Source organism: Prinia subflava, chromosome 3 (assembly GCF_021018805.1).
Source record: "Prinia subflava isolate CZ2003 ecotype Zambia chromosome 3, Cam_Psub_1.2, whole genome shotgun sequence".
Lineage (NCBI taxonomy): Eukaryota > Metazoa > Chordata > Aves > Passeriformes > Cisticolidae > Prinia > Prinia subflava.
Window position 1 is genome coordinate 5,218,104 of NC_086249.1, and position 26,932 is coordinate 5,245,035.

The window sequence follows — 26,932 nt, forward strand, 5'->3', positions numbered from 1 at the left end:
TGTATGTGTCAAAACTTTCTGAAATGTTCTGCAAACCTTTATATCTTTTTCTTTGATGAATTAGTAGAGTCCAGGATAAAGTCTTCATTTCTATTTACTTTAACATATTTAGCAAAACCAACCCTTGCTATGTCTCCCCAGCTCCTAGTTTGCCAGCTCCCATCAATTTAAGGCAAAAAAATAACTCATTATATAGGTAGCATTTCTTGGCTGACCTAGTCTGAAGATGAGCGAAATCAGCGAGGAGATCCCTTCTTCCATATGCTTTTTAAAGCAGTCAGTGTTTTAAAGGCAAAACTCGCTTGTATTCCCAGGAGTAGCTAAATTGCCTGGGAAGTGAGGACTTCTTGAAAATTGTGTTCAAAATATCCAAGCCTGGGAGTTAGGTAGCAAGCAAATGCACGTACTTTTGGCTGCAACTTGTTTAGTTTTCTGGACTTGCTTGGACCATAATTCATCCAGTGATGCCACAAAATACTCTGTGAGGCCCAAAATATGGTTTGGGGAGTAGGAGAGGAAGTCTGCTGCCCTCAGGGTGCTGTTACAAAGCTGTTCATGGAGGGCAACAGGAAAGGCAATGTTTTTTCTAAGTGGATGAACCATGATTTTGGTTACTTTATCGGCAAGCCTAATGGGAATAGGCAACAAGGGTCCTGCTGAGGAATGGGCAGCAAGCAAAACACAGGAAAAGGGTGTGGGAATTCCTCTTCTCCGTTGACTGTTTGAAGAATGAAGAATGGAAAAGACATGACCAGAGGAAGCATCATCTGCCCTTGAATTAAAAAGAGGAAAGGAGATCCTAAAAGAAATGTGTTGCCCAGGTAACATGATGAATAACAGGGAAACCAGCATTATCCCCTCATGTAAATGAAAGCTATAAAACTGTAAAATGAAAAGTTTATGCGTGTAATTTGAATTTGGCCTCCTTGGGTGGACTGAATGAGCATAGCTCCAACATACATTTTTCCATGGGACTCTCCCACATCCGGTGACTGGACAGCATTCATCTATTTTGATGTTCAGGATGTGGTTTTCAGTGACTTTCACTCCTCTGAGAGTTCTGTGTCAGTGTTTCAGAGGCCCATGTCTTCCTGTGTCCTTCTCCTCTCTCCTGAAGAAGAGGGCATGGATATTCAGAGTCCTCAGGAGTTATATGGGAGCCTGGGGGCAGTGGGTATTGGCCTTGGCAGAGGGTCAGGAAATGAGTAGCCTGCAAGCAAGTTGTAGGAGCTTCCCTCGTTTGTCTTCTCTTTCTTTAAGGAATATGAATCATCATGGTGTTAGACGACAATTTTACAGTGATGGCAGCACAAAGATAGTAGATTTCTTTACCTGCCAGAAAAGGCCTATTTAACTCATCCTGTCATTCCTTAATCAAGACAACCACTTCTGAAGCAACAGCTGATATTGTAACAGGCTACCTGATTTTCAGTAGGTGTCAAAGCAAGTCACACATGAATTAAACCTGCATTTTCAAATGAAGAGAATAAACCACCTATTCAGACATGGAGAAAATCAAATTTTACAGTCTTGCAGAAATGTGTTTTAAATCAAAACAACATATCTGAAAAAAAAGTATTTTTCTTTAGGTCATTTTTTTCCTGAACATATCTGTCAATATTTTAGGGGAGTTTCGGAGGAGACAAACTCTGTAAAGCTTTCCTCTGGAAAAAAAGTAAAGGGATCATTTAAGATGACTGAATTAAACATTACAGGTATGTACCACTGACCTGAGCCACAGTGTAAACTACTGAACAGAGCTGTCAAACACTTTTTGTGTTTCTTTAGATAAAATAGCTCTTTTCATACATCTGATACATTTCAAACCCTTTTTTCCCCCCTTCTAAAGTGGTTGGAGCCAGTTTGGCACATTGCCAGTCCAAACAGAATTCCAGAGGTTGGTAGGTGGCTGTGGCCTGGCTATGCCCATGTTGACCCCTTCCTGCCTTGCTGGGGCCACTTGCCCTTCTGCACTTCCCTTCTCTTTCTGTGGCTGTTGACAGAGACTGAGCCTGTGGCCTAGACATAGCAAAGAAACTATGAAGTGACACAGACACCTATGTGTCTATGAAAATTATAGGTTCTTGTTCTCTGTGTGTCAAGTAGTCCTTCATCCACTACAAAAATAAGCTTCTGCCAGGAACAAAACTCCATTTGCAATAAATTCAGGGAAAAGAAGATGACATGGTAGGAGATTTTTTTTTTTTAAGGAAGGACATTAAACCCTCTGTTTGGCATCTGAAAAGCTGTGTTGTGCTTGCTCATTATTCCAAAAAAATCTTGCAAGCTCTGGACAGTCTCAGAAGAAACTAAGATTGTTTATTTTTCCTTATCATAGACTTTCCGCTCTGAAGAGGGCCACAACACAGTCATCATTTTCAAGAAGAAAACCAGAACTTCATCTTTTAGATCTGGAGTTTTTTGGAAGACTTGCCAGGTGCCAATTGCTCCCATCTGCTCTAAGGCTTCATTGTCTATTGTCAATGTAGGCAGCTTCACTTGTTTCTGTGGGTTTTGTGACCCCTGAGTGGGTTTGGAATACATCAAAACTTACACAAGAGCTGTATTTTAGATCAGATAACCTAATGAGAGCTCCTGAGTCTTCCTGTGAGCTTTACCTGTCCTTGACCTCAGGGACACTGCCTGAGGTGACCCCAAAAAACACTGTTGCTTTTGATTTCTAACAACCAGCAGGCATAAGCTAAGGGGGCCCAAATGCAATGCGTGGATGGGGGATGAATATTTTTAGCTTGGCTGATTGCAAAGGTCATCTCTAAATGAAGGTTTCTAACTGTCTGCCACCCTTTTTCTTTGGGAATGTGGATGTCACAGTTTCCCTCACCAGTGACTGAAGCTCTGTAAGAAAGAAAAATACTCAAAGGTCAAGATAGCCTCTCAGTATGTGCAATTTTCTCCATGGTAACTATAATGGAATGGTTGGTGTAGTAATGGCATTCAATTGATGCTGGGAGTATATATGATAATACAGAGTTTTTAAAACAAGTCTATCTGTATTCAAGTAACAGACTAATCTAGTGGAGAGTGTATCTACTACTCCATAATGCCAAAACAAAACAAAAATTATTAAAACTTAAAGAAAATCTATGTGCAACTAGTAAGCAAAGGTACAGCTTTTTACAGAAAAAACAGCAGCTAGCAAAAAAAAAATTAGAAAAAAAAATATGAGAATTCTACAGAGATCAATTTTAGATATCTTGTAAAAAAGTTCAGGGTTAACTTTAAATAATCTCCCTTCCCCATATCTGGGAAAATTACAGTTCTCTGAAAGCCTGCAATAGGTCATGTTTGTTTTCTGTTCTTTGGGACATAAGTGATATTTAAGTGCAATAACTGTTTTTTCTGGCTCTGAAAAGCTGTATTTGATGGGACAGTACTTTGGGTAAGGCATTTTATAAGGATTAGAATAGTAAATGCAGTGATGAAATTTCCACACTGCAGTCCTCCTCAGCTCAGATCCCAGGTGCACACTGCCAAACACAGGGTTAGCTGCTCTGGGGGTTTGATACTGGCTAGAGGCTAGGCACCCACAAAAAACATTCACTCATTCTCCTCTGTTATAGCTAAGCAGAGGAGGGGGAAAAATCTAAAAGACTCATGGGGTGAGATAAGGATTAGGAGAAAGCACTTCAAGAGCAAAACAGGCTCAAACCTTAGAAGGTATAAAGAAAAATTTATTAATACAATTAGAAGAGGATAATCAGAACTGACATGAACAGCTTTCTGCCTCCCCCTCCAGCCTTTCTTTCTCTCCTACCAACAGCGCAGGGAGACAAAACATTGGTTTTTAGTAATTTTGTCACTTCTAAAAATCTCTCTTCAGTTTGCTTAGGCAGAGGATCTCTTTTGCTATGCTGTGGGATCTTTCCCACAAGAGACAGTTCTCTGTGAACTTTTCCAACATGGTTTTAATTTTCATGAGTAGCAGTCCCACTCAAACCTGCTGCAGTGTGAGTCCCTCCCATGGGCAAAGCAGTCTTCCCACAACTGTTTGCCTGGGTCATTTAGTTCATGGGGTGTAGTCTTCTAAGGATGAGCTGTTCTAGTATGGAAGCAAGGGCTCTCTCCCTCTATCCTTGGAAGCAAGGGTCTTCTCTCTCTGTTCAGTTTTCTCACCAGATCACAGCTTCTCAACATCCACCCACTCCAGTGCAAGCAGCTTATTCTCACAAGCTGCAGGTAGACCTCTATATCCCCCCATGCACTTCATGAATTACATGAAAACTGTTGTATTACAGTTCTCACCTCAGCTTGCAGAAGAATCTCGGCTCTGACAACCGGAGCACCTCCTCCTCCCCCTCCCTCCTTTCACTGCCCTTAGTGTCGCCATGTTGTTCTCTTCACGTGTCTTCACCTTTTCCTTTTCTCTGACTTAGGAGAGATTTAGTTGTCTCCTTAGGTTCATTTGTTCTCAAGTTCTACCAATTGAAAAGTTTTTAGAGAGTTCTGCAGTGGTTAAAGGTTGATCTCCCCTGGGCCCTGCACTAGGGAATTGCTCGCCATGCCCCTCGCTGCTGATGGCATGGTTCCTGCCGGCACCGCGCAGGCTGCACCCACTGCCCTTGCCTTTCTGTTCACAGCACAGCAGGTTAAAAGCAGCTAAATAAATAAAGTTCATTACGAGTCGTGCCAAGACAGCAGTGGCCGTGCAATCTGGGCCGTGCCACCCCAGACATTCAGCCCGGCCGGGCAGCCCTGGCCATGCGGCCGCTCTCGGCACTGACCATGCCAGGTTGGGCTGAGCTGGAAGGCCTCTCACAGCCGCCTCCCCAGCCCTCAGAGGAAGAAAGAGGGTTTGCACGCCTGTCTTAGTTATTAAATATGCCATCACAGAGGCATTACTAACTTCTCTGATTGGGCCAGCCAAAATGCCCATCATCAGAGCCTTCAGGGATTGGCTCTGCTGGACATAGTAGAAGTTTCAAGGAGCTTCGCTTTCAGAAGCAGCCTCTGTGGCTTTTTCTCCACCCCGACTGAAAGCCAGGTTGTGTTAAAGTAACAACTGCTTCCATGCTTGCACTGATCTGCTGGGTGAAACTTGAGTAAAATTCTCTTCCTTCCTTTTCTACCCTCCTTCATTTCTGCAATTCATGCAAGGTTGTCCTAAATGGCTGGCCTGGTATTCCCCTGACTTCATGGACATCATGCTTTGGTGGTTCCTCCAGCAGCCCTGACTTTAGCTAAGGAAGAAGGGGAGAAGTAGTAGTTCAGGATTTAGTCTCCAGTTTTCCTTCATTCTCTGCAGTGATGGATGAGGGTTTCTAATGGTTGTCTTTCAGTGATTTTAACAGAGCTGGTCTCACAGTAAATCGTGCCATGGAATTTAACATTCTTGCCCCCATATATTTTCAGGAAGTTGTCCTCTTCCGTGATGGAAAGAGGTTAATTGTAGATGCAACAGCCTGTGTGGTATGTCTGCTACCCTCAAATGCTCTCTGCTTAGACAAATATGAAGCTATGAAAATACTCTTTTCTATTATTATTAATTTTCTTCCCTCTGGTTCATTTACCAAGAGCCCTTAGAAGGTGTTTATCCCAGAAAACAGTTGGGACAAGCAGAATAATTTTTTTTTTCTGTGCAGCAGAAGAGAAAACTGGGTCTCAGCCTCTTGCCACCACTAACCTTTATACTCATTTCATTTGATACGAAAACTAATGTCAGACTCTCTAATGACCCACTCTGAAGGGGAAGGCAACACCCTACTTTTCCTTGTTTACCTAGAAATCTGTTATCTTGCTTCAGATGCCACAGGGATCAGAGGACATCTGTGGTCTGGCCTGATTTTTTTTATGCACACAAATGCTGGATTTCCTTTTGCTGCCACCTTGATGTTATGGAGGATGGCTGCAGCTCTGTTCATCTGCACTGCAGAGCAGTGGGTGCCAGCTCTTGCACTGGGACCTTCCTTGTGTTATCTGCTCACTGCTCTGAGCTCCTGAGATCAGCCCTGTAGCTGCAGTTGCCTCCAATCCTCTGTGTTTGAAGGGCTGAGATAGGTACTTTCTGCTGTGGTTCATAGTAGCTTTGTTTCCTGCTCAGTTTTTGTCCATAGCTGTAGCAGGACACCCACACATTAACACAGGTTGAAGATCTCCAGCCCCGGATCTAGACCCAAAGGATGTCAGACCCAGCACACAGATCAGGCAAGAAGATCTCAGTCTTAGGCCTGCCTTAATTGATCCAGGTGGACATTTTTTACAGCAGTTGGAAAGAAGGCTTGCAGAAGATGGAAAGTAAGTGTATGACAGCAGATAAAAGGAACTTGTGTTCTTGGTGAAGCTCATAGCAAGGTCACTGGGTCCCTGCTCAGTGGATGGAAGGGCTTCCTTCACAATCAAGGAGTGACTCAGCCAATGATGATGATGTGGTGGTTCATCCAATGCCCACATAACTATGATGTGCACAAATTCTGGGATATGATTCATCTTTCTCCCAAGAGTGTTGATGGAGCCTCTTGGTGCCTGGCTCAGATAAAATATTCCACTGTAGTTGTCTGCAATAGGGGGAATTAATCCCAGACCAGAGCTGGGCTCCAGGGAGAAGATGACAAGGTCAGGTTTAAGAGGCTTGGTTACATCCCATGTGACAAACAATACTTTATTTTATGTTGGATTGGTTGCTTCCTGAAGAAAGAAGAAACTCTGGGGAAAGGCAAGCGTATTTTGAAATACTGTATCTGTCAGAAACAAACCTGGTTTGGAGTAGAAAAGGCAGAGGAATTAAATTTATAAGAAGCATTATTTTGAGAAAGTCTAAAGAAGTCAATTAGTTTAACAGTTGGTCTGGGACAGCCAAGTAGAAGCAAGCCTTGCAGATAAGGCAGCCTTATTAATTAACAGGTTGCAAGGAGGAGTTGGGACCTGTGGCAACTGGAGAGCCACCAAAACAAAAGATGTTCAGCTCCCTGCCTTGGTTTCATGTGGGCAGGCACATCCAGGGCTCAGAGGAGGGATGGGGCAGGGGACAACCTTCATCCTTGTAGGGAGTTCCTTCTAGGTCCATAAAGACAAGAGGTAACAGAGATATTGTTAATAACAATCTTGATCTGTTTCTGTTTGGAATATAACTTTTTGGATGATAAGGCCTCTGACTGACAGCAGAGTAATGAAATAGCATAAGCTTAGAGAAAAACCCTAAAAATGGATAAATATAGTAAAATCGTTTTAGTGTTCTTTAGTTAAGCAAAAGAGAGTTATTCTGGCTAAAAATGCAAAAAAAAAAAAAAATCATACCTCATCTGGTTGTGCTGTAAGCTGCTTAAAGTAAAGATGTTTAGCCCTGAAATTTCAACAGTTTTGTGGGATTTTTCTCTCTGGACATATAACACTGCAGCAAAAAGAGCAAATGGTTGAGCAATTAAGGATATACATCTCTGTGAGGGTTTTGGCTTGTTTTTAATCAATGAAAATCACTTTCAGCTGGAGGCATGTCAACCTCTCTTACAGGGAAGCACCTGCTCTTCTCTAAAATGAGCAGGCTCTGTTTACGCATCACCACCACGCCACAGTTCAGTGGCATCTCAAAACAGGTGCCATGACGACTTCTAACACAGCAAGACAACTAAGCAATACCAAAGAACACCCCAAATATCACCTAAAAACAAAAAGAGGAAGTTAATTCGAGGGCTGTTGAGTGTAGGAGGGGTTGTGCCTCTGCTCTGGTGCACTCGAGTGAAGTTAGGAGCACCGTCCTGCAGGCTTGGCTCCAGCTGGGGCCTGAGTGGAGCATCAGGGGTCCCTCTCTCAGGTAGGAAAGGCACAGCTGGTGCTCAGTCCTTGCCGTATCTTGCCATCTAGTGGCCTGCCAAAGCACCAGCCCTAGGCCTCACAGCTCAGGTCTTTAAAACCCTCGTCAGAAGGGAGGGGGGGTGCAGTATGCCCAGGGAAAAGAACACTGAGAGGCAGGTTCTGCCCCTGCATAGGCAAGTCACCTGCATCCTTCCCGCCCGATCTCCTCTGACTGTTCTTTCTTCTCTTCAGAGGATGGCCAGGTGGCAGAGGCTTTGGTCACTCATTGTGACTTTGTCTTGGCTGGAGAGAGCTTTAAAGTTTTACCTTCGGTGTTTCCTGAATAACTGAGTTGGGGTTTGGCCAACACTGAAGTGGGAGATGGTGGAATTTGGTCCTTGGTGCTACTGGGCTGGGTGGAATAACACCCTCCAGTCTTGAACACCTTGATGTGGTCAGCCTGACTACGGGTGTGCCACCAGTCATTCCCCCATAGCAACAGACAGATAAAATTCTGGCATACACTGGGCAAAAATTTCCTGGTGTAGGCAACTCCCCCGTGCCTTCCTTGGTATTTGATATCTATCTGCTCTGTAGCATCCACTCCTTTCATGAGATTTTACCATCGCTTAACTACTTGGGAATAACTATTAGATTAGGATGGTAAACTCAGATGTTGACATATGTTACAAGAGCAAATGCAGATGAGTGCACTGGTCTGACAGTTCACTAAATCCCCCATGTCTGGGAAATGCACAAGTTGTTTTATCTGTACACTTTTGGTACAGTGACAATGTTTCAAGTGTAAACTTCAGTCTTTTTTTTTTTTTTTTTTTTTTTTTTTTTTTTTTAACCTGCAAGCAGATTCAGGTTATTAGGGGGGGTTTTCGTTAAAACATTTCCCAGAGGAAGTATGATGTTTTGACATACTCAGCCAAAAACTCCCTGTAACTAGAAAATGAAAGGCAATAGTACGTTTTGAAAGTCTGGTACTTTCCACCTTACCTTCCACAGTAATCAGATAAAGTACAAACAGGAGATTTCTTTGTCTTTTTTATTTAGATCCTTTCCCATCCCCCACACAGAGAAATTGGAGTGTATCTAACAGCAGTGGAGTGGGATTACAGGTGATTTCTCTGCCTGTATCAGAGTGCAGTAGGGCCAGGGTTGGCCTGAAGCAGCAGAGTGTCTGGCAGCCAGGACTAATCCTACCTCTCAGGCAGGAGCAGGGCAGGCAACAGACACTGGGGGCACCTCTCTGGAGATGGGGACAAAACATCAGCCCTCAGGTGAGGTGTGCTATCTATGTGTTCAAGCCACAGATGATTGACGCGCTCTTGGGGACGTGGAGAGGATGTTCATTATTGTGGACAGAATGTGGGCTTACTGGCTATGATCCCAGCAGCAGGCAGTCTTGATGGGTTAGGTGCTATGCTCCTCACCCATTTGTTGCAAAGAAGTGCTCTGTTTAATGACAGTGGTTGTTTTGGACCAAGGGGACAAGAACCACCTCACTCTCACCTACTAAGAGGCTGAGGCGGCTGGGGCTGCTGCAGTGTCCACCAGGCAGTGTAGACTCCCCAGCATTCATGAGCCTCTCCTATGCCTCTGCATCCTGTTTATCTAGGACCATGTTTGCAGAGAGCTTTTACAGATTTTAGGTAAGTTTTCAAAATTCTAAGCTAAATTCCTCTGCAGCCTGTCTTCAGGATCCATGTCAAAGCATGTGACTCAATCACCTTTGCTGGGATGGGATTTGCAAAGAATTCATGTGCTCCCAAACCATAAAGCTGGTAGCAGAAGTATTTGTGACCCAAGTGACCACTAAAAGAGCTCAGTTATATATTTAGCCTAATCAGTATGCATTTCCCTGTTTTTTAAGGTAAAGTATATTATGTCATCTCTGTAGAGGGAGGGAGGAAGGGAGGAAGGGAGGGAGGGAGGAAGGGAGGAAGGCAAGAAGGGAGGAAGGGAGGGAGGGAGGGAGGGAGGGAGGAAGGAATTAATTTGGCATATTTGTCAGGTTTGGATTTTTTGGGCTGAGGGTATGGTATTGAGAATGAGCACACACCCTGGGTCAAACAGTTGCAATGCACTCTAGGAAGATGCTGCTTGATCAGGAAGGCTGAGAGAGATGATCCCACTGGTGGTCCCTTCTAGCCTTGCCCATTCTGGGATTGTGAGCTATGTCAGCTGTGCACTCCATGTTCACTAGTCCAGGTACGTCAGTGGGAGTTCTCCACCTCCTTCACACTCAGATGGACAAAGTGTTGTTCTTGGCTTTGACAGTGTAGAAACGAGCTGGTCCCAGAGCAGCCTTTTGTCCCTTCTCCTCTGGATTGTCCACAAACACAGTTCTTAGTGCTGTTTTTCCATCTGGTCTTCCTGGCTCTCCTGAAGTGTTGGTAGCCCAGCATGCAGTGTGTGCAGTGTGCTCTTCAGCTGCCTTTTCCTGGCCGTTGCAGGGTGGAGCACGTTCGGATGCACGCCAAGCACCGTGGGCACGAGGCGATGTATGCCGAGATGGTGCTCATCCTCATCGCCACCCTGGTGGTGGCACAGCTCCTCCTGGTTCAGTGGAAGCAGCGGCACCCTCGCTCCTACAATGTAAGTGACCCCCAGCCCGTCTGCCTCCAACACTGCATGAGATGTTGAGTGGTGCCCTCCTTTTGCTGATGGAAAAGCGTTCTGCTTTTCCTATTGTCTGGTGTTGGGGTTCCTTTGTCTTCCCCGCATTCCCTTCTTTCTCCCAGCACGTGGGGGATTCTGGCTAGGGATGAGGATGGATGAACCTGAAGGCCTCATGTTTCTGTTGGAAGCGATGCAAATAACTCAGAGGGACATAGGGTTTTAACATCAGGGATGGACAAGCAGATCCTGCGGGTTGTCCTGAGGGAAGCTGCATTTTGTGGGTGCTTCCTTGGAAGCAGTGGGGACTTCTTGCTGCTGGCAGCTTGGGTTTGATGGTTCCTGCAGCACTGTGCTGAGCAGACCTGCCACTTGCTGATGCCACCAGCTTCTCTGCCTCTGTTAGTTACCTGAAACAATTCTGACTTCCTTGTCATAATAATAATACTGATTTAATGTTTCCAGGTAGTACCTGTAGTGCTGTGTGAACTTTAAACCAACCCTGTTTGCCTGTTTCCCTCCAGCAGCACTGTGGGAGCTCAGCTGCACAGCTGTAGATCCTTTTGGGAACAGGCTTGCAGAGGCAAGCCCAAACCTTCTTGCCTCATGTGATATCTGTCTGAGGTGACTGTGGTTGCAGTGTTGGGACCCTGGGAAGGCAAAGGTTTATGTAGCTGCCTTACAACAATTATTTGTGTGATCATCTCCCATACCTTCCTCTGGAGATGATTTCTCTGCATTCTCCTGCCAGCTGTGCCCTTTGTTACCAAAAATCACATGGCTGCGGCCTCTGACTCCCTCACAACATCACAGAACTGTTTGGGTTCGAAAAGCCCCCTGAGATCATTGAGTCCAACAGTTCTTCCTGCACTGCCAAGCCCTGCAATAAACCATGTCCCCAAGTGCCACATCCACAGAGCTTTTAAATCCCTGCAGAGACGGTGACTCCATCACTGCCCCAGGCAGCCTGTGCCAGGGTTTCACCACCCTTTCTGGGGAGAACTTTACCCAATACGCAACCTTAACCTCCTCTAGAAACAAAACTTGAGGCCATTTCCTAATGTCCTGTCACTTATTACCTTGGAGCAGAGACTGAGCCCTGCTTGGCTATAACCTCTTTTCTGGCAGAGGCAGAGAGCAGGAAGGTCCTCCCTGAGCCTCCTTTTTTCCAGGCTGAGCCTCCCCAGCTCCCTCAGTTGCTCCTCATCAGACTCATGCTCCCTTCCCCACCTCTGCTGCCCTTCTCTGGACACACACTAGCATATCAGTGTCTTTCTTGTGAGAGGTCCGTGACTGAACCCAGGATTGGAGGTGCCTCACCAGTGCCCTTCCCAGGGGAGCGGTCACTGCTTCAACCCTGTGGGGTCACACTATGGGTAACACAAGCGGGGATGCCCTTGGCCAACTGGGCATGCTGGTGGTGGTTTTTGCCCAGCACTTAGAGGTTGGGGTTAGTATAGGCAAGGGGAGAAGCATGACCTTTCTGCTCAAGTGATGTGGCATCAAAGCTATTCCTGTGAACCTGATGCCAAAACTAGTTTTGATTTTATATTTTCTTCATATATATTCATAGCTCTTTAGACTGATATAGTATAGTTATATAGTTTCTATCTGTCTCCAATGTTTTTCCTACTCTGATACCTACCCTATTTGCCCCTGGAGGCCTCCAACTAAAGGCCAGCTTTTATATTACCTCCTTTATTGAAATTGTCTCATAGGTGTGTTGTTTTGTTCCTAGATTTTTAAGGCAGCAGTTCCTTGGAGAGCCAGGCAGGAGCACCTGCTCCAGAGATGAGGGTAGCAGAGTGGGTCTGGCTGCATGGGGCCTGCCCTGGCTCAGGATAATCCAGCTCTGTGTGTGTCCCTGCAGCCTGCCCAGCACTCCATCTTCACCCATGGGGGACATCATGCAGACCCCGCAGTTTCAGCTGCGGTGGCTGAAGGAGCAGCTGGCTTTTGAGAGAGAGAACCGGGAAGAGCTGGAGGTGGCGGAGAGTCAGAAGCTCATCATGGAGAAGGGTCAGTCGCTAGCAGGACGTCCTGGGGTGCAGGGAGGGGTCTGTGGGGCAGAGATCTCCCCTTGTTTCTCTGACTTTTCTGTTGTGACCCCACCACGACTCTGCTCATGCATGGTCCATCCTGCCAGGCTGCAAGTAAGACTCCAGCTGCCTTCTTCTGTCTTGTGCTCCCTTTTACATCCTGGGTATAATAATGATTAGCCAATTTTATCAACAAAGAATTTTATTGAGAAACAGTAATATAGAAGTCAGAGAAAGCCACAAGCAAAAATCAGTGCCAAGCCCAGGGTTGGCACTGAGTGAACCTCAGCTTCGGCCTCTATCACACCAAAGCTCCCTGAGTTCACAAATTCGGTCCTTGCAGAGTCCACTTATATACAGTTTGTGGCTGTGTTATGAACAGATTTCCAGTGGGTGTGAGGGCTTGGGAAGCTGCCCGTGTTGGCTGCTGTGGCCCTGGGAGGGGGGCAGGGCTGTGCCTCTGGAGCACCAGCCGCCGGGCAGCCACGGCCGCGCCGTGCGGCCCTGACGGGCGCAGCCACTGCTGGCGGGAGCCACGGCCAGGCTCTGAACAGAGTAAAAAGGGGGGGTGGACACTGGAACCCCCAGCGTTTCCCGGTAGGGAGGGGTTGTGCCATCCCTGTCCTAGCGAGACAGCCGCACCATCCCCCCAGAGGAAAATGCAGAGCAGCCATTAGCATATTAAAAGAGTTTCTGAGTACTCAAAATTCAACCCCTTCCTCCCAATTTGTGCCATTACCCAGCCTTTTAGAAAAATGGGAGTTTTTCCATTTTGCAGAGAAACCCCATAGCCTAGAAGAGGCTGCCCTGTGGCATTCTCCTACCTCATTAAAATGTGAGAAGGAGCGGCTCCTATCTAAATGGCCCTGTCATTGTTTGGCTGTAACTACCTTTTTCAGCAGGGATACCCTCTTCCCGACCAGGACAAATGCATATGCATTTGTATATGCAAATAAAACTGACCCTGTGAATCCTGGGAGGGTTTTTTTGAGAGGAAGTGCACCCCAAGATGAGAAGCTAGATGCATCAGAGGAGAATTAGAGAGTGCCCTGGCCGAGGAAGGAGTGGATGCACCCCCTGGCCTGGTTTGAAGATTCACCCTGACCTATGAGGAGTCTGAATGGAATGGCAGCCAGCCAGCTGAAGTGACTGCCATAGATGTTAGGAAACTCTCAAAGTTTTTTCCTGAGGGTAAAGAGCTGACTCTGTACTCCAGTGACAGACTCCCACTGCTCTGCCAGACCAGACGGTTGACCAGAGAGAGCTTCTAGCTGTTTCTGTGGAGACAAGGATTTGCTACCTACTGGGGGCAGCTGAGTGAAGACCCACAACAGTACCTGCGCCTTGGGACCACCACAGCATCGTGAAAACCTCGGTTGGACTCTGCAATCCTGCTGATGACTTTAATAAAGAGCTGAATATTAATAAAGGCATATGCCCAGTTCTTTTCAGCTGGACAGTGGGTTGCACCATACTTCTTTTGTTTCTCTTGTTTCTTCAACATATTCATGTAGCCTCTTTTCCTTGCTGCCAGTATGTTGAATAGTTTTCCAAGAAGGGGTGAGTACTTGATTCGATTTCTGGGAACCGATGCACACCCTGGATGAGGGAGTATAGATCCATATCAGATATTAATCACTGGGTCATTGTCAGGTCCCTCTCTGGAGAAGGCCCATCTCTTTTCAGTGCCACCCTTCTGTTGCACATGGGTCCCTTCCCTTGTTACTGGCAAGGGCATCACAATTCCTGAACACTTTTGATTCTTAAGCATGAATGACTTTATACCATACATACATACCAAACACTAATTATTTCATATCATATATCACACTGGGCAACAAAAGCCATGACTGAAGCAACACCTATGCTGAGCAGCAGTGCTGGTAGCCTGGCTCTTTGATCTCCAGCCGTAGAGGGATTCTGTGCAGAAATGCTGTTGTTGGGGCTTCAGGTGATGTGAAAAGTTGGTAACAGGCCCTTTCTTGCCCCCTGCCACAGATGCTCAGATCACCATGATGCAGTAGTGGATGGATTGCTTGGTAAAGCTCAATGGGAAGCAAGCTGAATTCCAGGTGGAGCCCAAAGAAATGGAGGAGCTGAAGGAAAAGAACAAGAGATAATCCTCCAGGAACATGCACTCCTTCCTCCTAGGTGGGACCTTGTCACTCTCACATCCCCAGACTCCATGTTGTCTGTCTCTTTCCTGAGCCAGGAGCACAGTCAGGCCTGCCAGCAGCTGCAGGCTGAGCAGGAGAAGGTGGCTGTGCTGGAAGCCCAGGCAGAGCAGCTGGCTGGCCTCCAGGCTGACCTGTCCAGCACTCAGGCATGGACAAAGGAGAAGGAGAATGAAGAGCAGAAGCTGAGGGCCGAGATTTCCTTCCTGCAGGAGAAGATGGCTGTGGCAGAGCAAACAGCAGCCCAGCGCATGGCCAAGCTGGAGGCAGATGCCTAGAGAGCTGCTGAGGTACTGGAGGGAGTCTCCAGCAGCTCTCCCAGGAGAAGATCAAATCCAAGGAGTTGGAAGGCACCATGGATCAGCTGCGGATTGCAGAGAAAGAGCTGTGTCCCTCCGCTCTGCCATGCAGGAGAAGGAGAACTGGAAGGAGCAAATGTCCCAGTGTGTCCAGGAGATGGAGAGGAAGAACAGCCTGATCAGCAGCCTGGAGCATGAGGTCTCCATCCTCCATCACCAGGTGACGGAGAAGGAAGGGGAGAGCAAGGAGCTGAAACGCCTGATCCTGGCTGAGTCGGAGAAGAAGCTGGAGGAGAGGCTGCAAGTGCTGCAGACAGAGATGGCTACTGCAGCCTCCCGTGCAGCTGAGAGGTGCTCGCTGATGAAGGTGGAGGTGCAGCGCTGCCAAGAAGAGGTGGAGAAGCAGAGGATGACCATCAAGGCCCTGAAGAGGGACCGCCATTGCCAGAGTGAGCGGGAGGATGAGCTGCGGCAGGAGACAAAGGTCTGCCAGGACAAGTGCCTACAGAAGGAGCAGCTCCTGGCTGCCCTGCAGCAGGAGCTCGACAGCGCTCAGGCTGAGCGTGCCTCCCTGGAAAGCCAGCACCACCAGGACCTGGAGCAGAGAGCAAAAGCCATGTCCACACTGCAAGCCGAGCTAGCGCAGGCCAAGCTGGAGGTGGCTGAGGTGCCGTCACTGCGGGAGCAGTTGGCAGAACGGGACCAGGCCATTCAGCGGCTGCAGGCTGAGGCAGCAGAGGCTGGGACACAGCTGGCAGGGCTGCAACAGGCCAATGCTTGGCTGGCCAAGGAGAACCAGGGGCTCAGCAAGAGCTGCAGCCAAGGGCAGCAGCAGCTTGAGGCGGAATTGGGCCAGGCCAGGGAACGGCACACGAAGGAGCTGGAGCAGCTGCGGGCAGCGTCTGAGAAGCTGGTGACCAGCAGCAGGCAGGAGGCTAAGGAGGCTGTACAGAAGCTGGAGGACCTGAGAAAGGAGTATGAGAGCAGCAAAGCAGCAGCCCTGGAAGAGAGGAAGAAACTCCTGGAAGCCAAGCAGAGACTAACAACTCAGGTAGGGGTTCCACTCCCAGCTGTGGGCGGGGGAGCCCTCCTGGAAAAGGTGTGTGTTCAGCCTTCTGCACGCCCCTGAACGCATGTCCTGCTCAGCACAGGAACTGGGAGTGTGGGACACATTTCTGGGTGTGAAAGGAACTGTCACATTGAGGTGCTGGAGTGTTTCCAGAGAAAGGCAGCGAAGCTGGGGAATGAGCTAGAGCACCAGTCTGATGAGCAGAAGCTAAGGGAGTTGGGGGGGGCGCTAAGCCTGGAAAAAAAGGAGGCTTGGGGGGACCATCTTTCCCTTGAAAGGGTGAAACAGCTCCCTGAAAAGAGAGTGCAGCCAGATGGGGGTCTGCCAGGTAACTTGTTCTCCCAGTTAATAACTGACACAATAGGGAATGGTTTCAAGTTGTGCCTGGGGAGGCTTAGGTTGGATATTTAAGAAAAAATTCCTTCCCTGAAAGGGTTATCCAGCCAAGGCACAGTCTGTCCAGGGCAGTGGTAGATTCCCTGTCCCTGGAGGGATATAACAGATATGTGGATGTGGCACTTGGGGACATGGATTAGAGGTGGTCTTGGCAGTGCTGCAGGAATGGTTGGAATCAGTCTCAGAGAGCTTTTACAACCTAAATGATTCCATGAATTTATGAAAAACAGCCTATGTGCCAGCTGTGTACTCACCTCTACCTTTTTTGCTTGCAGGTAGAGCAGCTGGAGATAATCCAGAAGGACCAAACTCAGCAGGTCACACCAAATGCTGGCTGCTCAGTGACAGTGCACAGCCCTCCTTACTTGTCACTTCACGCTGGAGCTGTTACCTTTTTCCCAACCAGGAAATGAAATTCGAGATAATTTTGGAGAGGAGGTAATATAAAAGGGGATCTTTTTTTGAAGGCCTCCAGAGGCAGTTATGGAAAGATCTCCACAAAAGCCCAGCCTCCCTCCCCCCCCTCCCCCCCCCCCCCGCCGAAGTGAGTACATTTTACAAGTTTTAGGAAATTAGCACAATTGATAAAAGGCACCAATTAGGAGGACAAGTGGTGATGCAATTCCCCTCCTCTGGTCAAGCCCCTCCCCTGGAGCCCCTCCTTCAGCATTCCTTGTACTTTGTCCATGAGAATGTATCTCTAAGAGCTGTTCTTGGCCTTGGTTCCCAGGAAGAACCAAGATAGCACAAAGCCTTGTACACCCCCGCCCGGGGCTTGCAGCTCCAGAATTTGTTTTGTCTTCTGCTTAAGGAAAGGCCATGGAAAAGTACTGGGAAAACTAGTCACTAATACAATAGACTACAGAGCTACAAAAGTATGTGTGAAGACTACAGAGAACATAGAAAAAAAAAGGCAAAACGTAACCAGCATCACAGGTACCAGATGAATCTGCTTCCAGCACCCCCAAATCCACTGTTCCTAATGGCCTGGTAAGCCTGCTGGTGCTACCCTCACCCCTGTCTCTGCAGGAGGGCTACCAGCTCTCAGTTGGAAGCCTCAGTGGTGCCATCAGACAGTGAAGAGTCACTGCTGTCTCAGCGGCTGCCCCCAGAGGAAATCATCCCTGGAGAGTCTCTACTTTACCCCTATCCTCTGTGAGACGCCGTCACAGCTGGGGAGCAGCCCAAACTTCCCGGGTGAATTCTCGCGCAAGACCCGCTCAGCCCAGCGCCGCACGACCATCAACATCACCATGACAGATGTGAGCTGGGGCCCCGCTGGGGAATGCAGGGATTTAAGGTCCATTCAGCTTAAACCCATCTGTGATCCCCTTGTCTCTGGATTTTTCTCTCCCAGAAACAGGCAGAGTCTGAGGAACTGGCCAGCGTCAAGAACATTCCATTGGCTCAGTCCACAAAAACTTCTTCTCCTGCTAAGAGCCATCTGCGCTCAGGTGTCTCCATCCGTTCCCTCACCAGCTTCCCCTCCCAGGAAACTCTTGCAAAGCTGGAAACCTCCCCAGAGAAGACCCCTGGCAATTCAGGATTGTTGGGTCTCCCTGGGTACCGGCCAGCCACCTGTAGCTCCATGCGCTTGCAGCAGACCAGCACCTCCAGCCTCGGTGTGTGTGAGCAGGGTAGGCTCTTGGACTGCTGGCTGTGGGATTGTGCCCTGGCTTAGGGGATTCAGGTCTTACCTGGGACTCTCCTCATCCTTCCTTGCTTTGGATTTAGGCCAGAACACCATGAATCTGGGCATGTGCCAGGATGAGCCGGAGCAGCTGGATGATTGGAACCGCATTGCAGAGCTGCAGTGGCGGAACCACCCCCCCTGCACCTGAAGACCAGCTACCCCCTAGAGAACATGGTAAGGGGTGGGAGGGGGAGGTCAGGTAGCCCTTTCTCCAGAACTAGGGCTTGGACGGGGGTCTGGGAACGGACAGTGCCACATCCCCACATCCCCTCCACAGCCGTCCACCTCCTTGGGAACCATCACAGATGAGGACGTGAAGATGAGGGACCCAGAAGAGACACTGCGACGTGCCAACATGCAGCCCTCCCAAATGATCACCACCGGCAGCGAGGCAGGCAGCCAGCGCAGCACCCAGGCCAGCAGCATCACCATCCGGCAGCAGAGGAAGCGCCTCTCAGAGGAGACCCATCAGGGCCCTGACACCCCCCCAGTAAGCTCAGCCCAGTTCCTCATCACAGCACCCTACTGAGAACAGGTGTTCCAGGTTTTGAGGGAGCTGCTGTGGCCCTGTGGGTAACACCCCAATTTGCCACATGTTCCCACTAAACTTGGATCCCAGTGCTCAGTATTCCCAGCATCCAGTGGTCTAGTGTCTAGTACTTGTGATGCTCCCAGTGCTGGCAAGGACGCCATTCCAGAGTCAAAGGGCTGAGCCTTCTGCCTTCCCTGGGCACTGCTACCTCGCTCCCATCCCCTCCCTGCAGCCCCTCAGTTCCTTCATTGCTGCCAGTCCCACAGCAGGGTGACCCCCAGATGACAGTACGAGCTGTCCCCTGTTTTCCAGTCCAAGAAGCCAACCAGCTGCTTCCCACGGCCCCAGACCAGCCAGGACCGCGGTGAGCAGAGTGGCTCCCAGGTCAGTCAAGAGAGCGAGCAGCCAGCCCAAGCCATCCAGGTAAGCTTCAGAGGGAAAAAGAGGGAGCAGGAGGGACCCCTCTTGTCCTGTCCCACCCTGAGCTAATGGTCTTGCCTCTCTTCTGCAGGCTCAGAGGCGCCAGTCGATGGCGTTCAGCATCCTCAACACCCCCAGGGAGCTGGGGCGGCGCCTGCTGCGCCGGGCAGTCGCCCAGAGGAGCACTCCCACAGCCTCCACCAGCAGCGGCACCCGCCGTTCATCCCGCATCGCCACCACCAAGTCCCCCAGGGGCAAGGTAGGCACTGCCTGACCCCCTGGGCACACTTCTGAGCTCATGCTCACCCCTGTGCTCCCAGCCTCTGCCTTGAGTTCATACAGGCCATGGGGAAAAGGGAGACAGTCCCTGCTGTCCCTGGGGCACCATGGCAACAGCAGGTCCCAGCATGGGGCCCTGCTCACGTTCATGATCCCTAACCTGTTGTCTTCGCTCTGTCCTTTCCAGGCCAGTCGCCAGTCACACAAGGACAAGCAATCCTGAGGTTTCCCCAGTCCCCACGTTGCTGGCTCTGCCCTGGTCCCCACCTGCAACCCCACACCTCTCCCTGTCTCTCCAGGGCCCAGGAGCACTGAGGGGGAACAGGTGAGGCCACCCACGACTGCCTTGCATATCCCACTGACAGCTATGGGGGTGCCCTGGGCATGGCAAGGGCTCCTTGCCCTTCCTGCACCCATTGTCACCCTAAACCCTTCTGGGACCCAAGGCAAGGGGAGGCACAGGGATTGAGGGCCAGAAACACACAGGTGTGCAGGGGCTGGCACCAGGCAGCAGCTGCAGGAGCTGAGCTCTCCCTAGGGATATCCTGCAGCCCCAGTTACAGGGACAGAGCTGAAATTAGCATCCCTAGGGCCACAACCCCTGCTTACTGTCTGGGGGACTCCCCCACCTGCCCTGTCCTCTGACTCCTCCCAGGGAAGCTGAGGCAGCATTTTAAATATTTCTACTTGTAAATAAAGTGTATTTTTCACCTGCTCTGGGGGTCCTGGCTTCCTTCTACAGTCCATATGCACCAGAACCCTTATCAGGGCTTGAGGGGAGGAAAAGCATGACCTCCTCCTTGTCTTATCACCATCCCCATGAACTTCACAGGGTGTCCCAAGGCAGGATCCTCACCCAGGCAACCTGCTGTAGCACCAAGCAGTCATAGTGCAATTTCCATCTTTCTTCTTTTTTCTCTCCTTTAACTTACTCTTCTCCAGTAGCAACTCCTGCCATTACAGTGCTTCAAACCCTGCCAAACCTGGCCATGGAGGTGGAGGCGCCTTCTCCATCCTCACACCAGCCTTGCCACAAATGTGCAGGGGCTCCAGTGTCTCTGACCCTTGGAGTACTGCAGCTTCAGCCCCCGGCGTGGTGACACAGGGTTTGTCCCCAGCTCTGCTGTCCTACTGCAGGCACTGGGGTGAGGACAGGGTGCCACCCTGGTGTCTCCCCACAGTTGCTGGCATGCTGCTTCACCTCTGCCAGGCCAAAGGGCAGCTGGCAAATGGGGCAGGACACCCAGGCATCAGGGGATAAGAAAGGCCAGGCTGCGGTGGGGTCTTCTGCACACTGGGAGCCGTGTGTGGGGAGCAGATCCAGCAGGAAGCAGCCTGTAGATAGAGAAGGTGATGTGGTTGTCACAGACTCTCCCTGGTGTTGAGATGATAAGGGATTGGGACTGACACCCTCCCTGATGGTTCTCATGGCAGCCTGGGAATACGCTGTGATACCCTTCCAGTGCCAGGACAGCAGCAGGAGTCACCTCAGCTCCTCTCAGAGCAGCTGGTCCTCCCTGTCCATCACAGGTGTGTGACCTCCCTGCTCACAGAGCTGTCACAAGACTCCAGGTGCCACCCCTACCCTAAAATCTTGAAAAAAAACTTCCACAGATGGAACAAAGGAAAGGAGGGTGCTTCCCCCCTCCCCTGCAACGATGTGAGCTCAGCTTTTCTCAGCCACTCCACAAAACCTGTAGGAAGAACAGATCTCTTCCCCTCTTCCCACTATCCTGTAGTAAGTGGATCTCTCCCCCTCCCGCCACCAAGGAGCGTGCCAGGCCTCCCCCGGCTGCTCCATGACTGGATGTTCCCCGGCCAGTTCTCAATTCAAAACCTGTATGTACTAAACATGAAAGAAACTTTAACATTGTAATTTGTTTTCTCCACCAATGAACGATCTCAGCCAGTGGCAAACACACACACACACACACACTCATGCCCCACCTTAGCCCTAGCTGCACCTGTAGCAGGTTGGAAAAGCAGCAAAAGAAAATAACTTTGAGAAACCATTCCAAAGCAAATTGCCCCACCAGCACGCTGGGTTGTCCCTGGATTGCTAGCAATTACTGACCTTACAGAGATACACAATACACACAGGGATACAAACCGCACACTACACAACAAAGACAGTTACTTTTATATTACCTCCTGCAGGATCTTTGAATCATGGTGCCTCACCATCAGGCAGCTGCACGGAATTCTCAAGATTGCCAACAGAAAAGAATTCCTTGCAGGACATTCTTGGTCCAGAAGAAGGATAACAGGCTCTGCCACCCCATCTGGGTGAGCCAGAATAACTGTTGCCTTTCTCCCAAACGGGAAATGAAACTCGAGATAATTTTGGTGAGGAGGTAATATAAAAGGGGATCTTTTTTTGAAGGCCTCCAGAGGCAGTTATGGAAAGATCTCCACAAAAGCCCAGCCTCCCTCCCCCCCCCTCCCCCCCCACCGAAGTGAGTACATTTTACAAGTTTTAGGAAATTAGCACAATTGATAAAAGGCACCAATTAGGAGGACAAGTGGTGATGCAATTCCCCTCCTCTGGTCAAGCCCCTCCCCTGGAACCCCTCCTTCAGCATTCCTTGTACTTTGTCCATGAGAATGTATCTCTAAGAGCTGTTCTTGGCCTTGGTTCCCAGGAAGAACCAAGATAGCACAAAGCCTTGTACACCCCCGCCCGGGGCTTGCAGCTCCAGAATTTGTTTTGTCTTCTGCTTAAGGAAAGGCCATGGAAAAGTACTGGGAAAACTAGTCACTAATACAATAGACTACAGAGCTACAAAAGTATGTGTGAAGACTACAGAGAACATAGAAAAAAAAAGGCAAAACGTAACCAGCATCACAGGTACCAGATGAATCTGCTTCCAGCACCCCCAAATCCACTGTTCCTAATGGCCTGGTAAGCCTGCTGGTGCTATCCTCACCCCTGTCTCTGCAGGAGGGCTACCAGCTCTCAGTTGGAAGCCTCAGTGGTGCCATCAGACAGTGAAGAGTCACTGCTGTCTCAGCGGCTGCCCCAGAGGAAATCATCCCTGGAGAGTCTCTACTTTACCCCCATCCTTTGTGAGACGCCGTCACAGCTGGAGAGCAGCCCAAACTTCCCGGGTGAATTCTCGCGCAAGACCCGCTCAGCCCGGCGCCGCACGACCATCAACATCACCATGACGGATGTGAGCTGGGGCCCCGCTGGGGAATGCAGGGATCAGGAGCAGCACTGCAGAGGGACTCATGCTGGGAACTTAAAAGCTGAACATGTCAATGTCCTCTGGCAGCCTAAAGTCCAGCCATGTCCTCAGCTGATCCCCAGCACAGTGGGAAGTGGGGCAAGGGGAGTATTCTGCCCCTCTGCTCCACTCTGGTGCAACCCCATCTGCAGAGCTGCTTCCAGCTCTGGGAGCCCCAACACCAGAATGACATGGAGCTGCTGGAGCGAGGACAGAAGGGGTCACAGAAGCTCTCCAAGGGCTGAAGTCCCTCTGCTCTAGAGAAAGGCTGAGAGTGGGGGAGTGTTCAGTCTGGAGAAGGCAGCTGCAGGGAGCCCTTAGAGCCCCTGCCAGTGTCTAAAAGGGCTCGAAGGACCTGCCCTGTCCTCTGACTCCTCCCAGAGAAGCTGAGGCAGCATTTTAAATATTTCTACTTGTAAATAAAGTGTATTTTTCACCTGCTCTGGGGGTCCTGGCTTCCTTCTACAGACCACATGCACTAGAACCCTTATCAGGGCTTGAGGGGAAGAAAAGTATGACCTCCTCCTTGTCTTACCACCATCCCTATGAACTTCACAGGGTGTCCCAAGGCAGGATCCTCACCCAGGCAACCTGCTGTAGCACCAAGCAGTCATAGTGCAATTTCCATCTTTCTTCTTTTTTCTCTCCTTTAACTTACTCTTCTCCAGTAGCAACTCCTGCCATTACAGTGCTTCAAACCCTGCCAAACCTGGCCATGGAGGTGGAGGCGCCTTCTCCATCCTCACACCAGCCTTGCCACAAATGTGCAGGGGCTCCAGTGTCTCTGACCCTTGGAGTACTGCAGCTTCAGCCCCCGGCGTGGTGACACAGGGTTTGTCCCCAGCTCTGCTGTCCTACTGCAGGCACTGGGGTGAGGACAGGGTGCCACCCTGGTGTCTCCCCACAGTTGCTGGCATGCTGCTTCACCTCTGCCAGGCCAAAGGGCAGCTGGCAAATGGGGCAGGACACCCAGGCATCAGGGGATAAGAAAGGCCAGGCTGCGGTGGGGTCTTCTGCACACTGGGAGCCGTGTGTGGGGAGCAGATCCAGCAGGAAGCTGCCTGTGGATAGAGAAGGTGATGTGGTTATCACAGACTCTCCCTGGTGTCGGGATGATAAGGGATTGGGACTGACACCCTCCCTGATGGTTCTCATGGCAGCCTGGGAATACACTGTGATGTCCCTCCAGTGCCAGGGCACTGGCAGGAATGATGAACTAGCTACAGAACTGCCACCACTATCCCCATCTAGTGCTCAGTGTCCCCTGGCCACCAGAGGATAGCCCTGACAAGCACCCACCCGAGCAGATGGGGCAGACACCTGTCTCCCTGTCACCGCTGGCCTGTCCCCTGTCCTTCCTCCTGACATGTCTCTCTTGGGGACCACAGGTTTGGGTTCTTCCTTTCACCCTGGGTGTCCCTGAGGTGGCAGCTGGAGCCCTGCAGAGGGGCCACATGCTGAAGGCATCCTATGCCACATTCTGCCAGCCCAAAAGAATGAAGGGCTGGGCCCAGAACTATCTGGGAGGGACTGAGAGCAGTAAATGGCCAGAGTGAGTGCAGTAGGAAGACAGCAACCCACAGGATTACCTGCCAACAAGGCTGGGAACACAGTGCCTGTCCAGCTGCCTGCAGGCGCTCACGGGTGCTGCAGGGACATCCAGTGCAGAATCCTGAGGAAGAGCAGGCAGGAATCATAGAGACAGAGGACAGTTTGGGTTGGAAGAGATTTTAAAGCTCATCTTGCTCCAAGCCCTCCCATTTGCCGGGGACACTTGGGCAGGGACACTCTCCACTAGACCAGGTGGCTCCAAGCCCCATCAAACCTGGCCTTGGAACACGTCCATGGCTGGGACAGCCACAGCTGTTCTGGGAAACATGTGCTGGTATTTTCACAGGGGAGAATTACTTTGTAACAGCCCATCTAACCCTGACTTCTGTCAATCTGATGCTGTTGCCCCTGGTCTTGTCCTCCCAGGCCACTGTCCCTCTCCAGTTCTTTTGGAGCCCCTTTAGGAAGCAGAAAGGGCTCCCAGTTCTCAGAAACTCCTGATCTCCAGGCTGAACAGCCTGGATGTCCCAGCCTGTCTCCACAGCAGAGGGGCTCAAGCCCTCAAGAGCATCTCCATAGCCTCCTCTGGCCTCACTCTAGTTGCTCCACACCATTCTGATGTTGGGGGTCCCAGAGCCGGAGACAGAGCAGAAGGGAGAATTTCCCCTTGCCCTGCTGCCACTGTGGCTAGGGAGCAGCTCAGGACATGGAAGTGCTCAGTCACCCACCTGGCACTGTGGGACTTCCCACATCTCTGCCAGCAGCTCCGGATGACCCCTCACGGTGCTCGTGCCAGCTCCGGGCCTCAGAGCCTGGTTCCACGCTGCCAATGCCATCCGGGTGGAGCGGCTGAGATGGGCCGGCCTCCAGGCAGCCCCTTCCAGCTTCCACAGGCGGCTCCTCCTCCCCGGATCTCCTAGGGATAGGGAGTGTCAGCCTCACAGGGGGACAAAGCTGGTGGGAGCTGGGGCTCTGGGGTCCAAGGAAGCACCTCGAGGGGCTCCAGGCCACACTGTGCAGGGACAGGATGGGGTGGACCACTCCAGACCTCTCACAAACATTGTTCAGGAAAGAAAGTTTGGTGAAAGGCAGGGCCGGAGCACCAGGGTCTGTCTGAGAGCTCAGGATCCTCCTGTAGGACAAGGGGAGACCCCAGGCAATGGAGACACCCCCTAGCTCAGCCCAGCGGGCACCTCAAGGGCTTTCCATGGGGCACAAGTGGTGTCCATGGAGGAGCAGCCCCTTTCTGCTGCCTCTTCATGGAGAGGGATACATGGAGGTGTGAGAGACACCTACTGTGTCCAGGGGTGGCCAGGGGGGTGTCCTGCTCCTGTGCTGTGTGCAGGCAGATGAAGGAGAGCCCAAAGCAGCTGCATGGACTGAAGGGCTGGCTACAGGTGAGCCACATACAGTCCCACCTCTGTCTCACTGTCAGCTCTGAGAAACCTGCTGTGGGGAAGAGCAGCTAGGGTGGATGGGGCACAGCACTGACCACTGTCCCAACACCACTCCTATCTCTGCTTGTTGCTCTGTTGCTGTGCCACCCAGGACATCAGGGGGATTATGGGCACAAGAGAGGCTGAGGCAGGGAAGCAGAGCTGGTACAGCTTCCCAGAGGCCAGGAACAACCCTGATCCCTGGTCTACCTGTCCTCTTCTACCCTCCTATCAGCCACATCCTACCGCCAGCCCCATTCCATCACCATTTCCACGTATCAGCTCCATCCCACCACCAGGCCCACAGCTCTTCCCCATGCCTTTTTCCTTTGGATCAATCCTTACCTTCCTTAAACATCCAAACCCCACCATGATTCTGGTCCAGCTTCAAGTCAGCTGGTGCCATCAGTGTGACAGTGGGCACCAAGGTGAGATAGGGCTGGTCACAGGGCCATGAGGAATGTCCAACCCCCATCTGCAGGAAGGCGCAGCCGTAGTTCCCTGGGGAGCAGCAAGAAGGACAGGGCGGGGGGGTTCAGAGCTGCTGACCCCACTGTGGGGCACAGCCCTGGCTCCTGCCCAGGGGTGGGGGACAGGGAAGTACCAACATCAACACAGCCAATGGGACTGGCTCTCTGTAGTTGCAGCTCCACACTCAGCTGCCTGCTGTGATCTTTGAGGCAGCCAAGCCAGGGCTTTATGCCATTCTTATTCAGCAGGTTCTCTGCTGGGTACTTAGGGTCCTGCAAACACAGCAGGGACCCAGCATTATGCACCAAGCCCTCTCTAAACACCTTCCCCTCCAGCTCCAGCTTGTTCTGGGCACAGGAGACAAGGATGGAATTCTCTGGTAACCTACAGGAACAACACCCCATTTCAAGAGTGCAAGAATCACGTGAATCATTGCCCCTCAGCCTAACAAGGAGAGCTAGTACTGCACTCTGTCACACCCTGACCCACCTTTTCCAAGACCCCAGCAGCTCAGAAGGATCACCCCCACACCCAGACACCCAGAGAAAACCCCCAGGCACCTGGGAGGAGAAGCACACCACATAGCTGATTTTAACCGGAGCCATTCAGGATCCTTTGGAGACAACATTTTGCCAGAATGTAACTTCCCTTCGGATCCCTCTGGTGCCTGGTAGGGAGAGAGGAAAGTCTGATGAGCTTGGTGTCTCCTGGCTCTGGAACCATTCAGCAGCTCCTCAGTCCCATCCCACCGCCTCGGTGCCCCCCAGACCTGCCCCATCACCCCTCAGGTTCCTGTCCCAGCAGTAACCCCGTACCTGACTCACAATTCCCCAGCCACCCCACAAACTCCCATTCCCGCCCCATTCTGCCACCCGGGCGCCACCCACATCCAGCCCACAAGCCCCAGTCCCAGTCTCCAGTGCCCTCAAGTCCTCACCCACAACTCCTTCAGCTCCACTGTCCGTGTTCCCA

At 50.6% G+C, this 26,932-nt stretch overlaps 2 protein-coding genes across 2 annotated transcripts; one reads left to right on the forward strand and one right to left on the reverse strand.

Annotated features, from left to right (window-relative positions):
- Positions 1 to 9,718: 9,718 nt before the first annotated feature.
- On the forward strand, positions 9,719 to 20,904 carry LOC134548514 (nuclear mitotic apparatus protein 1-like). The gene is given in 13 exon segments (XM_063393418.1): positions 9,719 to 14,890; positions 14,893 to 14,970; positions 14,973 to 15,937; positions 16,627 to 16,745; positions 17,381 to 17,456; positions 17,458 to 17,613; positions 17,709 to 17,973; positions 18,086 to 18,175; positions 18,178 to 18,218; positions 18,322 to 18,534; positions 18,889 to 18,999; positions 19,088 to 19,255; positions 19,463 to 20,904. Coding segments are annotated over 13 exon segments (2,610 nt in total). The 5' UTR covers positions 9,719 to 14,598; the 3' UTR covers positions 19,499 to 20,904.
- Positions 20,357 to 26,471, reverse strand: LOC134548515 (uncharacterized). Its single transcript, XM_063393419.1, has 7 exons — positions 26,094 to 26,471; positions 25,835 to 25,990; positions 24,782 to 24,969; positions 24,092 to 24,174; positions 23,502 to 23,563; positions 22,331 to 22,464; positions 20,357 to 20,758 (listed from the first exon to the last, which is right to left on the reverse strand). Exons 1-7 carry the CDS (start codon positions 26,362 to 26,364, stop codon positions 20,357 to 20,359), a joined length of 1,296 nt encoding a protein of 431 aa, XP_063249489.1. The 5' UTR covers positions 26,365 to 26,471.
- Between the last annotated feature and the right edge of the window lie 461 nt (positions 26,472 to 26,932).